General features: G+C 39.0%; 1 protein-coding gene across 1 annotated transcript in view; it reads right to left on the bottom strand.

Moving 5' to 3' along the window:
* Nucleotides 1-15,223, bottom strand: part of LOC126640159 (protein eyes shut homolog) — a 673,551-nt gene that overhangs the window by 55,197 nt on the left and 603,131 nt on the right. The window contains exon 32 of the mRNA XM_050315721.1: nucleotides 1,997-2,169. Within this exon, the coding sequence (XP_050171678.1) occupies nucleotides 1,997-2,169 (173 nt within the window). The remainder of the gene's footprint in view (nucleotides 1-1,996; nucleotides 2,170-15,223) is intronic.

Raw genomic sequence — 15,223 nt, 5'->3', positions numbered from 1 at the left:
TCACTGCCTCCCGCTCGGCCGCGCTCGCCGGGCCTTGGCCCGCTTGAGGCCTCCGGGCAGAGGCGCCCGCGGCGGCGCCGCTCCAGCCGCCCGGCCTCCACGCTGTGCGCCGGGCCCGCCGCTCCCGGTGGTGCCGCCGCCTGCCATCTGGGTTTCCGCAGGAACCGCCGCATCCTGGTCGACACCAGCCGGCACCGCGAGATGAAGTCGCCGTCGCCGCCGAGCCCCGCTCTCGAGCCGCCCGCCCGGGGGCCGGAGTCGCCGCCCGCCGCCAGCAGTCCCGCGGAGCCGTGCGCAGCTCCATCCCCGGCCTGACTCGCTGCGGCTGCCGAGCGCCTCGACAGCCCCGCGCTCTGTGCCCGCCGCCGGCCTCGCCGCCGCAACGCCGAGCGGCTATCACGTATCTTTTTTAAACATCGCGCCACTGCAGCTGGTAGGCACAGCAGCTGTTGCTTAGCTACCGGCTCCCAGCACGGACCATGTTCCATGGTTGCCTCCAGTAGAGGCAGTCCGCAACATGGCCACGAGACAGGAAGAGAAGGCACTACCTCCTGCTCCCGGCATGGGCAAGATGGTGCTGCCCACGCCCCGGCGTGGTCTCCACGTGTCTGCAGGTTTTTAATGGCTTGGGGATTCAAAGTTTGTTCCCTTTTACCAGTCACATAATCCGCGACACGCGCCTTTTTCTCGGAATTCACGCATCCGCGAAAATTCAGTACAAAAAGGTATATTCTAAGGCTTTTCTTCCGTGCTCTCGGACCCCCTCCCCCTTTCCAGACTGCACTAGCACGTGGAGTTCCATGGTTTACTATGTTTGGGGGAGGGGAAGATTCAAAGTTTCTCTCTGTGGACGAGTTCTCTTGCGAGGGTTTTAAAGCGTCCACCTTTTTTATTTCTATTTTCTCTCTGCTTCTCCACCCCTCTTTCCAAGTAATTTTACTAAGAATTGTAAATAACAGCAGTCTTAAAACAGTTATTTTCATCAATTTTAAAAGTCCAGCTATTTTATGTTTGTTAACTTGTCTCCAAAGTCTTTTCAATATTAAGCTTAAGGCTTTTGTAATATTCTGCGGTTCACGTGAATTAAAAGTTTTCATTTTTCCTCTTTTTCTTTTTTCTCCCGTCCTCTCACCTGGGACGTAGATTTTTCTTCTCGAGAGCGTCCTCTCAAAACGTAGGCAATTTCCTACCGAATTCAGGCCTTTTTTCGAGCTCAATCGCGGTTTCTCCCGCCTCCGCCCATCAGAGTTTCCTTTCCTCTGGTACCTGGCGTTTCTTTCTTTTTCACGGCGGACGTCCCTCAGCGTTAAATATAGGCTGGTACCTGACGTCTGGTCCGTATTTCTTCCTGATTCAGGATAAGGCTTAGGTCCCTGTTCCGGGCGCCATATGTAGCAGTTATTAATATAATAAATAATAAGTCCCATGGGGACCATAGCGACACCAACGTGGTGTGTAACAAGAGAGAGAGAGTTTATTCAAGGAGTCCCAGCTTATATAGCAGTTTCAATGCTGCCACGTCACACAGGTAACTTCTTAAGCCAATCTCATATAAGCATTCAACAGAGCATGTGTAACAGAGTACTTAGAACTACAACTCCCAGGATGCTTTGCAGCACCTGGTGTAACCAGACCCCACAATCAAACTACAGGGCAAATCAATTTCTCCAAAGAAGCTCTCAGTCAAATCTCTCTCTCAGCTTTTCCCCAGGTAATTTACCAAAACATCAGACACTACCTGGTATTTTCTTGCTTGTAAACTCTCAGCTTCTTTGATCCATCTGTCTCCCTTTCTCTGACCTATGCTTTCATGAAACAACACCTGGGGAAGATGATCAGCTCAGCATTCTTTGTCTGTGGCTCTGATTTTGGGCTGTGTTTGTAGGTGGGGAGGTGGTCACTTTCAGTATTTTGCCTTCAAAATATTTGACTTTTTTACCACAACTTCTATGAATGATAGAAACTACAACCAATGCATGAAGAAAATGGTTTTTACCTTCACTGCAGAGGATGCCAAATCTTCCATATGGACACAAGCAAACAGCATCTCGGCTGGACTTTGGAAAACACGTAGCACCGTTTCCACACGGATTTTCATCACAAGTTGCAAACTGGCAGAGTTTTCCAGTGTAGAGTTTAGGGCATTCACAATACCAATTTTCTGCATCACTGACAAATTTAAATTAAAAACAAAAAAATATACATAAGTACCAAAATGCTCTTAAAACAAACAGAACAGGTTTTACACTCATCAAGAACCAGTGGCATTTGACTTATAGTTGTAATAGAAGTCTTTGTTTTTAGTAGAGCACCTGGCATTAGACACGCCATAATGCTTTATTGGTGACTCGAGTTGACAGGTTCTTTTGTGTTTAATTTTATATTTAATTTATCTTTCCTTCCATGGTGAGATAAGTGGCTTTTATAATGTCTCACTAGTTGCTTGTGCTGCATCTTTTATAACACAGTCAAAATAACTGCTACAGAAAAACAGGTCCTCTATTATGTCTGAAAAAATGAAATAATATGACAACAAAAAAAAATTGAAAGTTACCAGTTTACTTTGCAAATCGATACATCATGTATTACATATAGCTTGTGGCAACACAGTAGGATGTAAAAAAAGCCCTGAATTACGCTTACAGTAGTGTCTGTTGAAATTGAAACAGAATAAACAGGTAATATCTCTGCTATCATATAACTTAGGTTTTCAGTCATAAAAAAATATTAGAATAGGCAGAGGAATAATAAGTTCTAATCAACCTGGAGAGGTGGTAAAGCAAAAGGTTTAGAAATGTGCATATTCTGTTTGCACAAATTATTTTTCTTAGAGTATTCAAAGATAGCACAATGACAGATATGGTAGGAAAACCAAAATCAGATAGGAAAACCAGAAGTGTAAGATTCTCATCTATCCCTTATTATAAATATAATTTCATTAAAGGTCTTATTTGATATTTCCCCTTTTTTTAATGGCCAAAATTAGATAATAGCTAGATAGGTCAGTTCATGTGATTGCTATGTATCCTCAGTATTGAACAGAAACATGTCTGCTTTATACTTGATAAGGTCACATGTGCCTGTGGGTATGAATGCAGAAGACATAATGTGTGTTGTATCAAATCACAGTCATTGTGGTATTCCGATAATAGCACAATCATTAGGATGAGCACTGATAAAATATCAAATACCTGTGATTCGAAAACCCTGCTATCTGCTTATAATATCCATGCAATCAGATTAAAGGAAATAATCTGAAGCTGAAAGACCTCCTGTATTTTTTAAAAGAGTAAGTCTTGTGGCAGTCTTTGTTCATAGCAGTTGATTAGTGTGTTCCTAAACTGACCACCCGCAGGTCTGGGAAGTGAGGATCTCAGCTGGAGAGTCTATCAGAATGAATCTCATGAATAATGCCCCCAGACACCTTTGCAAAGAAATTGCTATCAGCTGCAATAATAAATTTCTGTGTGCAGCCTCTTCTATTTATAGATCTGCTGCAGACACTGTGAGAGGAGTGTAAATGAGACACTGGATTGCTTTCATTTGTGCAGCATCAAGAATCCTGCTTTCAGTAGTTTTAATATCAACATTACACAGTTCAGCTAATTAAAAAAGCAATAATAAACTGAATTCTTCCTGGAAATCTACAGTTGATGGTGATAATCTTTAAAACTAGTTATGAGATGTGTTTCCAGTTTGTTTATAGACAAAAAGATAGATCATCACTGCTGGCTGCCATAATACACAGACTTTAGTCTTCACCTTTAAAGTAATAATTTTCATGCATTCTTCTATTGAGTTGTGTATGTAACAGCAGTCATTTCTTCTTATAGGCTTACCTTTTCTATTATGGAGAAGATTAAAAATAACAGGTCTCATAACAAATTGTGAGAAGCTTATTGTTATCAAAATGAGCAATATTATAACATTTCACTATTGATGTTGTAACATGCTAAAAACAAAGAAGAGTGACTCCTCATGAGGCAAGAAAAACAGTTTTTAAAAAGTTCTTCAAAGTAATATAAAGATTGAAAATATAACAGCCAACTACACTGAAAAAAAGTATCGCTGTCAATTCACAAGGAATAGTATATGGAAATACAAAGTCCCAAACTAGTTATTATTCTTTCTTAAAGCTGTCACTGTACTTTGTTAAGGGAAGGACAAAATCACCCATATTCTCCTGAATTAACCTCAGCTGCAAGAAACACATAATGCTTGAATGACCAGGAACTTCTCCCAAGCGAATTTCACAATTTTATGATAAGCTGCTATCTTTTATAAGTGCAAGAAGCAAATGAAAGGGGGTAGCAAATAAGAACATTGATATCTTTTGTCTATGCTGTTCAGCAGCCTATGCTGTGAATGACTCCAAGAAAAAGTCATTGGATAATTATATACATGAGCTGTAAAAAGAGAATAATGCATGAAAGTAATAAGGAAAATATCAACATTTTGAGGTTGCAAAGTAAGAAGCAAATTCGGAGTGCTTTGCTGAAATATGACTATATTAGTGTTTGAGTTTAGATCCAGAGCATGGTTTTCAAGTAAACCTTCTGGTTGTTCCCAGCTGAAATGCCTTGTTTCACTTGTGTCTCAAGAGTACATGAACTCAATTTCTTTCAGGTGAACCTGCACCAGAACATTGTCTCACATCTCAGATATTTGAGATGCTTGGACTGGGCATTCAGTCCCAAATGAGGTCTAGTGTGAGTCAAAGCTCCCTGAAACATGAATCATGGTGATGTTGGGTCCTCAGCACTAATTGATTTACTCTGTAAATCTATGCCTATTGAACTACATTACTGACTAGTATGGGTGCAGATTTATAAGCCATGAAAAGAAAATCATGCAGCCATGGTATATATTACATATCAAAAAAGGTTACAGATTTTAAACTGGAGCACTGACAAACTCCATAAGTAAATAGAGAAAAAAAATCTCCCTAACTCTCTGGAATCATATGAAGGAAGAATGACACGAAGAGTGAGAGAAAATGGGAGAAGAGACAAAAATAGTGTAGAAAAGGAGTGGAGAAGAAAAGAATGATAATTCTAGGGCATCATCACCTCAATTTTCCAGGCTTATGATATAGGGAAAAAAAAGTTTAGGGCAAATGAATTGTTCCCTTTAATCATGATCTTAAAGGTCCCTTGTAACCCAAAGCATTCTATGATTCTGTGATCCCATGACTGTACTAAGCTGAGAATGTCAAAAAACTATCTGTCACAGTGGGTTCAATATTTAATGATATAGGTTCTTTTAGAGCTCTCACTATATTACCTATAACGAAGCTATGAAAGTTGGAGAGAACAGCTCCTGCAGTCAATACATAGTATATATAATTCAGTTTATTTTAATGTTGTTACTATTATTTGTTCCTAATGTTATTTTGTTTTAAATTACTGGAAAACGAAAGCAGCATCATACTGTAAATTATCAGTTTAAGTTGAATTACACTTCATTCAAAGATCCATTAAATTGCTCCCCAGAAAACACCAGCATAATGCAAAGGCAATTAGGATCTTCCTTTGAAAGCTTTGTGTAACAGACAAATCCACAGAAACATCACAGCCAGAAGGACAACTTTATCTTATGAATAATCTTAAAAATATCAAAGGACAATATATAAAGGAGGTGTTTCTTCCTTGTTCACAGAAGGAGTTTTTTAGTATATAATATAACTGCCAATCTTTCCTTGTATTATACAGCTCCAAAAAATCAATTTAGCTTTCATGCTGCTTTAGTACTTTCACTCAGGTTTCCTCAATTATGGTATCGTCTCTAGATCTGAATGCTTTTGTTGTCTTTACTGTTTTGAATCCTTTTTTCTCTTATCTGGAATGATTATTCTGCAAGTTCAGTGAGTCACTTTAATAATTTTTAGTTTCACTGAAAAAATTTTTGTATTAGGTTTGTGTGACCAGGTTTTGCAGCTGGGGAGTGTGGGCTAGAGGGATGGCTTCTCTGAGAAGCTTCCTCTATGTCTGACAGAGCCAATGCCAGCCAGCTTCAGGATGGACCTGTTGCTTGTCAAGGCCAAACCCATCAGCAATGGTGGTAGCACCTCTGGGATAACGTAGTTACGAACTGGAAATAAAAGCCCTGGCAGCAGCCCATGAAAGAGCAGGATCCTGGCACGACCTGTGGCCCCATGGAGAGAGGAGCCCATGCTGATGCAGGCTTGTTGACAGGACTTATGACTCTGTGCTTTGGGCTCCACACTGCTCCTGAAGAACTCCAGCCCACTGGAAGGACTCACATAGAGAATCTTGTGGAGGAAACTCTTGCTTACTGATTATCTATTTCAGACCTTCAAAGATTTCATCATTTTTTCAAGAATTCAGGATGGTTATAATTTATTTTACAATGTATTGGTTCAAATTACTAAGACAGTATGAACTTCTAAGGATCATGAAGTCTATTCTGTGGACTTTTATAAACCTTCTTTAGGCTCCATTTTCCACTCACTTGGTGAATATGCAGGTGATTCTCCATCACATGAAGGATACATATCCATTAAAATGTATGATGAATAAGAACTTCTGCCCTGTAATATGACAATTATGGCCATTTCTGTCACAAGAGGATATGCAGTTCTGGTATCAAGAACTTCTGGATGCATAACACTCAATGGTGGAGCGTTAAGAATCCCTCAGGAAAAAGTACAGCAAGAAATGGTTGGTAAAAACAATCTATCTGGGCAGTAATCCATTCCCCGGCCACATGTAGGAAGAGAAAAGGTGGTCTGTCAAGTTGAGTCCATCCCAACGGCTGTAATGATCTCTGACATCACTCCTTTCCCCAAACTTCTCGTTCTTGTCGTTAAATCCACATTTTCTCCTTCCTTGTGTTGTATGGGAAAAATAGTAAACAGATGTTGACATCTGCTTAAATGTATTTATAAAAATTAATATTTTTTTTAAAGTTGAAAGTCTATGATTTTGATAGTAAAAAATTAACATATATGAAACATGTCCAGGAAAGTATATAAATGTTTTCAACAGCATAAGGTTGAAGGCAGATCTCCACTTCTTACTGAAATCATATGCAGCCTAAATTCAGTTTGTCCTTCAAAAATCTCTCATAATTCCTTATGACAGAGAATTTCCAATTGCTCCCAGCAGTCCCTAGGGCTCGAAATATCCTTTGGTTCAATGTGTGTGTTTGCAGCAGGACTCGTGAACGCTGTACCCAAAGCAGTGACGCTGAACACTGATGTGCATCATATTGCTTATTGCACTGTTTTATTTAAACATGTGTTGAACATATTACTCATTTATCTTAGAAACTTAAAGCAATCTTTAAGCACAGAAGCATTCATGACTTCAGTATTAGATGAATTTGTAGTTCGCAGAACTATGTGACAATAATTTCCGAGATTTCAGTCTCATCCCAGAGCAACTGCAGTTTGTTACACTGGTTATGAGGACATAAGTAACAACAAAATTGTAGGATAAAATCTGTAATAGTTTGTAAAATAACAGCATTTATCTTGAATATACAACATAATAATGTTGAACTATAATAACTATAATATAAATACAAAACTATCTACCTTGGAAAGAGAAAAAATTCATGTAAATCTAGGTGGTCATTATACTTAAAATAAAATGAACTCTAAGCTATAAATGAAAATAGCAATTTCTAAAAGCTCTATGAAAACCTAACAACATCATAAGTGACAAGGTAAACCACAGCTGCTCTGAACTGACACAATCTTGATCATTCACTTTGGATGCTCCCTTTTCTAACAATCCTCCAAACATGACAAGAGATTAATTCTGAATGAATGAATGAACTTCATGGAGGAAAATCTGAATGGAACCTTTCTTAAGAGAGTCCACCTTTTCAATATATATCTTCAACTTCTTTTTCTCAGTAATTGCTAAAATAAAATTTTTGCCTTGCTTGTTCAGTAGTGAAAATATAAAACTGGGTGCACAGGAATGTACTCAGCTTTTTTCTCTGAACAGTTAATACAGCCACAAATAGGTTGAGAGCCACAACTGGGACAGAGCAGATCCCATAGATGACACTTTTCCATGGAAGGGAATGAGTATGAGCCTTACAACAATATTTTAACATTAATGAGAAAGACATATCTCTACACTTTGCCTGTAAATCTTGTACACAGTTTATAATTTTTAATTCTATTGATTTTTGTTTGTGTGTTTTTTTTCTTTGTCTCTTTTGAGACGATAATATTACTCCTCACTAATCATGCCTTGAAGCAGCAAGCATGTGCAGACAGATATTGTCTGTGTTTGTGAAATGCAGCCCATTGTTGCTTCTGTTTAGGCATCATAGCAAATATGATTCTATAATATCAGCTAACGTATACTAAAAAACATACTTTTCTTGTACCATGTCATGGTATAAGTAATATATTAAAAATACACCCCTGATCTAATGAGTAAAAACAGCAGTTCAGGAAACTGCCTGGACTTTTACATATTTTTTTAGAGAGTATTTGAGCTATAACTGAAAGTCATTTGCCTCCAGAAAATATTTTTTTCAAGTTCCTCGTCAAATGAAGTTGATGACTACATATACAGCATAGCAGATTTTCAACCATCAAATCCTAGGAATGTTGTAGGCTGAGTTAATTTCTATTAACACATATATCTAAACCTATTGTGAAGCTTGAGGTGATATATGAATGACACAAGCAATTGCACTTGATATATATTCTACAGGTTTATTGCTATACAGGGTGGTAGATTAGCCAAAATTTGTTGGATGGCACAAATTACGTAAAGTAAGTTTCCTTACCAATGACCAAGATGATTTCTGTGCCACAGAAGGTAATTCACATGTCTGTGCCTTTTCAATCTGTGGTTTCTTTGATTTTCAAGAGCTTTAATATAGATAACTCCTAGAGAATTAAATATGACTCAGGAAAGTTCTCAAATAGCTTTGTACAGTGCTCAAACTAGCACATTATCAGTCACATGGTGTCACTGAATTGATAGGTCATGTTTGAAGAACACTAATTTTCAGGAATCACCCCATATATACTGCTACATAAAGTTTAGAGTTAAATCTTATCTCAGCCCAACAGTGGTATTTCATCACTATCTGATGTTGGTTGTTCAGCTGGCAGCAACAAAATAACAAAGAAAAGTCCAAGGGCAATTGAGAGACTTCAGAACCCTGGGATGATTGGTACGGGGATCAGGAGCACAGGTAGTGATTTCCTTAATTCTTCTGGTAACAAGGAATCATATTAGTAGGAACAGGCAGATCTATTAGGCCAATAAGTGTCTCCAAGGTTACTGTAATAGGAAAAAATTTTGGATTTTTGACCATGGTATGATATACTCAACACCTGGTCTACTGACACCTGACAGGATGCACCTACCTCAGAGAGAAAAAGTAGTTCTAGTGCATGAGATAGCAGGGCTTCCTGACGGAGATTTAAATTTGCTTGGAAGGTGGAAAAGGGCCGAAACCTGTCTGACCAGGGATGAACAGTGGGATGATGTACCAAAACTTGATGAAACGAGCACTAATGGGATCCCTCACCAGGTATTGGCTACAATGTACCACACCTGAAATGTTTCTACACCAATGCACGGAGCAAGAGGAACAAAAGAGCTGCTCAAAGCCTTGACCCAGTCCAGAGATTTGACATCACTGGCATAAGTGAAACCTGGTGGGATGAGTTCTGTGACTGGAGTGCCCTGTTGGATGGTTACATGTTCTTTGTGAGAGATAGGCAGGGCAGAAGAGGCCAAGGGATGGTTTTGTATGTAATAGAAGGGTTAGAATGTATGGAGCTCACAGCTGGCAATGGCACTCTTGGGAACCTCTGGATAAGAATCAAGGGGCAAACAAATAACGTGGATGTCACCATGGGAGTCTGCTATAAACCTCCCAGTCAGGATGATGACGCTGACAAACTATGCTGTGAGAAGCTAAGGGACGTTTCCAAGTCAATTGCCCTTGTCCTTATGGGGGATTTCAGCCTACCAGAAATTCACTGGGAGCATCACACAGCTGGTACAACCCAGATCAGAAGATTCCTAAAACACCTGGATGACAACTTTATGGAACAGACCCTAAGGGAGCCAAATCAGAAAGATGCCTTCCTTGATCTGCTGCTTGTCAACAGAGTGGATCTTGTAAACAAAGTAGAGATTGTTGACCATCTTGGCCACAACAATCACGAAGAGATTGAGTTTAAAATCTCTGTTGACAGGAAAAAAAGTGCCAGCAAAATCTCAACTCTGGACATGAGGAGAGCAGACTTCAGGGTTCCCATGGCTTCCCAGCCTGCTCAGACAATTAGTAAGGTCCCTTGGGAAAATATTTTTTGCAGGTGCTGGGGTCCATCACTTTTCAATCATCATCTCCATGTGCAGGAGCAGGCAATTGCCAGAAGTCAAGCAGGTAAGGCAGAAGGCCAGCTTGGCTGAGCAGGGATCTTCTCTTGGAAATAAGGCAAAAAAAGGAAGGTGTATGCCCAGTGGAAGCAAGGTCAAGGGACATGGGAAGAATACAGAGATACTGCTTCCAACTGCAGGGAGAAAATTTGTGTAGACAAAGGTCAGCTGAAGTTGAAGCTGGCCAGAAATGTGGGGGACAATAAAAAGAGTTTTTTCAAATATATTAATGGCAATAATCAGTACAGAAATATCATTGACCAGTTACAGGATGGGGATGGTCACCTCACAGTCAGGGACAGACACAAGGCAGAGGTGTTCAATGCTTTCTTTGCCTTTGTCTTCAACATGGACGATGGACCCAGGGGGTCTCAGTCACCAGAACTGAAGGACCATGACTATGAGAATGATCAACTCCCAGCTGACCCTGAACTTGTGCGGGATCTGCTGCTCCAGCTGGATCCCGACAAATCTGTGTGGCCTGATAGGATTTATCCCAGAATCCTCAAAGATCTAGCTGATGTCATTGCAAAACCTCTCTCTAGATGATTTTTGAGTGGTCTTTGGAATCCGGAGAGGTCTCAGCTGACTGGATCTCTTCTCTATGATGACCAGTGACATGACCTGAGTGAATAGCCTGAAGTTGTGTCAGGGGAGGTTTAGGTTGTATATTAGGAAAAGGTTCTTCACACAGAGGGAGATTGGGCACTGGAACAGGCTCCCCAGGGAAGTGGTCACAGCACCAAGCCCAAAAGAATTCAAGAAGTGTTTGATTGATACTCTGAGGCACAAGGTGTGACTCTTGGGGATGGTCCTGTGCAGGGCTAAGGGTTGGATTCGATGATCCTTGTGGGTTCCTTCCAGCTCAGTATATTCTGTGATTCCATGATTCTGTGATGTATTTAATTACACTGTAAGCATGGAATGTGTGGTGCTGAAATGTATGGTGCAGAGAAAGAAAAAAACCCAAACCTAAGCACCCCAGATCTTGTGGTTCTTAGAACAGGAATAGTAAAAATTGGGCATGGCAATGCTGTGCTGAATGTAGTATAAAGAATTCCCACAAAAACAAAATAACATTTTTTTTAATTCAAAACCAAAATATCCCTTAAATCTTCTGTCTGTCCCTCTTTCCATCTCCTTGAGATTCACTTAGTTCCCTACATAGTTCAGATATATTCTTCTACTGTCAGGAATAAGAGAGCAAAAGAAAGCCATGGCAGTGTTTTCTTGTGCATCCATTCTGTGGGGTACCGCTAGCTCTCAGAAGGAGTAAGAAATTCCTGCACCAGAGGACTTCTGTTCACACATTAACTGAAGTGTAGGAGGTTAAGGAAAACTTTATAGATTCCCTAAGTGCATGACTCTATCTGAATATTGACATTTAATTCAGACTAAGTTATTTCTTTAAATGACATCAAAGGTAGGTAACAAAAACTGAAACCAAAAAGAAGCTAGAAATTTAAGTGTGTTTGAAGGACCAAACCTTGACGTCTCTGCCAGTTTCCTCCAACTACAAAATAAAGGTAATATATAGGATATTGCACAAAGCTTTTATGAAGACTAGTTGCTTGAGCTTGCACAACTAATTGAACATGAGAAGGGCAAAAGAAATGCTGAGTACTAGAACTACTGGCAACACTGACTGAAGTCAAAAGCCAGCAATCACTATGCGCTTTCAATTTTTTTACAATATGCTCTTTATCAATAGTTTGAGTTGTTGTGTCCTGTATGTTGACCTTTTACTTTGATTGCTGCCTCAGCTCTGAATTTCATATGTTCCTAGATGATTGCTAGGATTTATGAAGGATATAAAATGCCCTAAAACCTGTAAAATCAAATACTCTAAAACTGAGTGCTGGCATTTTTCACATGTGCAAGAACTGTAGCTGTTAGAGTTGTCCCATTGCTGAGTCAGTGTAGTTGGTGGCACATCAGGATAAACTGATCCAAGTGCAATAGAAAAGGACTGATTCACAGCTGATCTTTGTAATTGGTACAAAAGGCCATTTTTGTACCATTTTCTCAAACAGACCTAACTTTATATGGTAAGAGAACAGTCTCTCTCTAGCTTCTAATCAAGATGTCAGATAAGTCATCTGATTCATTTGCACCAGAAGGTAAATGACTATCTTGAAAAAGTAAATTGCAGGAGAATATATGTTAGAGAGAAACCATTGCATCATGGCCTCCTTAGCAGCACTGTTATTTGCTTCCAGACTTCCTTCAGAGAAAACAGTCAGATTATCCTCCCTGATACCATGATTTTAGTCCATTTTTTTACATGTATGCAGAAGAATAACAGTAAGTTATTCTGTCAGTCTAGCTCTATAAGCTATCTTATCTTGTAAACTTTTGGGCACTGGAAATAAGTAGTTCTTTTAAATAAGACACTTGAACTTACAGATGAATGGTTAAAATAATCCAAATGAAGATTAGACAAACAGGTGATAATTTGCATTTAATCACAGAGGATTTTAGAACAGTTTTTGGAAAAAGCAGATGAGATTTTGCACTGTTTGTGACAATATTAACTTTTGACCATAAATGAGCTTCTTCACATCTTCTGAAATTTTTTTATTTTCTGGTATGCATCAGTATGATGTCTGTTCATGTAAAATGAAAGTATCAGAGCATTTGTTAGTAACAGTCTGATATTATACTGTGTTATTCTAAAGTCTATATATTTTACAGATACACCTGTTCACTGCTGGGTGGAATGAGTGATGCTTCAGTCTCTAATGTATGTTGTACTCTTCTGACAAAAAGGCTTCTGCCCCACTGATTCAGTATCAAGGACGGTGATTTGAAAGGTCTATCCATATTTTTGCCGTAAAGTTTCAAGTCTGTGTCTACATAGCAGAATGAAGAAATCATGTAAGTGGAATTAGACATATTTGACTTCAATCTAATTAGCACTGCTACCATCTGCAGTGAAAACGTGATGGGATGTTTCATCCTGACTGCTCATCCTTCAAGGAAAGCAGTGCTTTTATTCAGTTTACTAGCATTTATTGGTATTATTGCTCATTTTATCTTCATGAAGCCTACCTTAGTTGTGCCTTTTCTGCAACCGTTATCTCTTTATTTCGCTTTATAGGTATGTCCTCTATGTATCCATAGAAACAAGCACATAATGAACCGTGATGCTTTGTGGTCATGTTTGTTTTGAATTTACTAGATAATGGAAGTGAGAGTGTCTTACTGAAAAAAAAAAAAAAAGAAAAGAAAAAGAAAAAAGGGCAGAGCTCTAATGCAGCCAGAGGTAAGAATACATTTTAACCCTTCCTGCTTACTTCTTTCAGTCAATTTCTAGCATATATAGTTACCAAAGCCATATTGGTTGCAATATTAATGGAGGAATTTCTTCCTTTGATATCAATCCTCCTATAAGAGAAATGCACCTTAGAGCTAGTGAGTGCAATTGACTATTCCAACAACTCAGTTGTTAGGCTATGGAAGACTGCTTGTGGGTACTCAGTGGTTTAGAAATGGTAGTAGGTATTTGGAATTTTCCCAGGCTTCCAGGTTCAGCTGATCAAATTAAGTCAGCACTACTGAAAACTACTGCTCTTGAAAAGTCACAGCTTTTCACACACTATAACACGAAAAGGCATAAGTAGAATCCCAAATTTAATTCTTAGGAGAGAGAAGGTGAACTGGAATTCCATTCTCTACTTCTGGACTGCTTACATTTTAATATTAAAGATTTATTGACATAAAGTAACACCGGAGTACCAGACGAGCCTTAGTTCTCTCAGTTTCTCTGTATGCCTGATCAAAGGTAGGGGAAAGTCTCCTACTGATTATTCCTCTTTGACTCTTGAGTTGCTGGCTTCATTTCTGAAGGGAAGGTAAAAAATGCTCTCAGAAAGCTTCCAAGACACTTTGGTAATTTAAGGCTATCCTAGAATAGGGCCTGCAGTCCAAAAGTTATTTCAGACCTGTGCCATAAATTGTCCCAGAATCATGAGAACTTGATAGAATCTGAGGTTATGTAGCATTTTTATTTTATATGTGTAAAATTTAAAAATAAAAATGTCATCTGTGCTAGCCAAGTGAATTATACAACTATTAGTCAAAGGAAAACCATTTCCTTGTTAACTGATTCTATTTTCTGGTATGCTTTCCACAGCCTTTTTAAGAGATTCAGAACTGGAAGGTAGTTCCCTGGAGCTGGGGTTCCTCCACAACTGAATAACTTTCACATCAAAGAATATGTTTCTCTTGAAACTTCCACCTGTAACTGAAATTCCAGCATAATAACATTTAACATGTTGAAGGGTCAGACCACAGCGTGAATGTTCAGCTTGTGTCTGAACAAGATGACTGGTTTCATGAGGATCATAATCTTCAGCACAGTGGCAGATACTTTCATGCAGACAACGGTCTCTATGAAACCACTTAGGAACTACAGAAGCTGGTAAAATAGCTGAATTCTTTGGTGCATATGCTTCTCCTCATTGCAAAAAAAAAAAGAAAAAAAAAAGAAAAAAAAGAAAAAAAAAAGAAAAAGAAAAAGAAAGTTCTTGTTTTGCTCAAGGTCATGTAATCCTGAAACGTTAATAATATGCTGTTGTGTGACAAATCAGGATGAGATACAAATCAAATGCCTTCAAAAGTAAAATAAAAAAATACTGGATTTGTATGCAGATTTGATAATCAAATTTTTTCTGTGTTGGATATTAAAGAAGAGGGTGCAAGTAGATGGGAAATGCTACTGATGCACAGGTATGATTGAATAGTATGCTCTGCCATATATAGCTGTACCAAACTGATGTGCATTCAGGGGTAGAAAAGTAGTAAATGATATGTTGTCATCAAAAACAAGGACA

This window comes from Myiozetetes cayanensis, unplaced genomic scaffold (assembly GCF_022539395.1).
Source record: "Myiozetetes cayanensis isolate MyiCay16 unplaced genomic scaffold, myiCay2020 scf2-11, whole genome shotgun sequence".
In the NCBI taxonomy this organism is placed as follows: Eukaryota; Metazoa; Chordata; class Aves; order Passeriformes; family Tyrannidae; genus Myiozetetes; species Myiozetetes cayanensis.
This window is presented reverse-complemented; position numbering and strand designations above follow the sequence as displayed.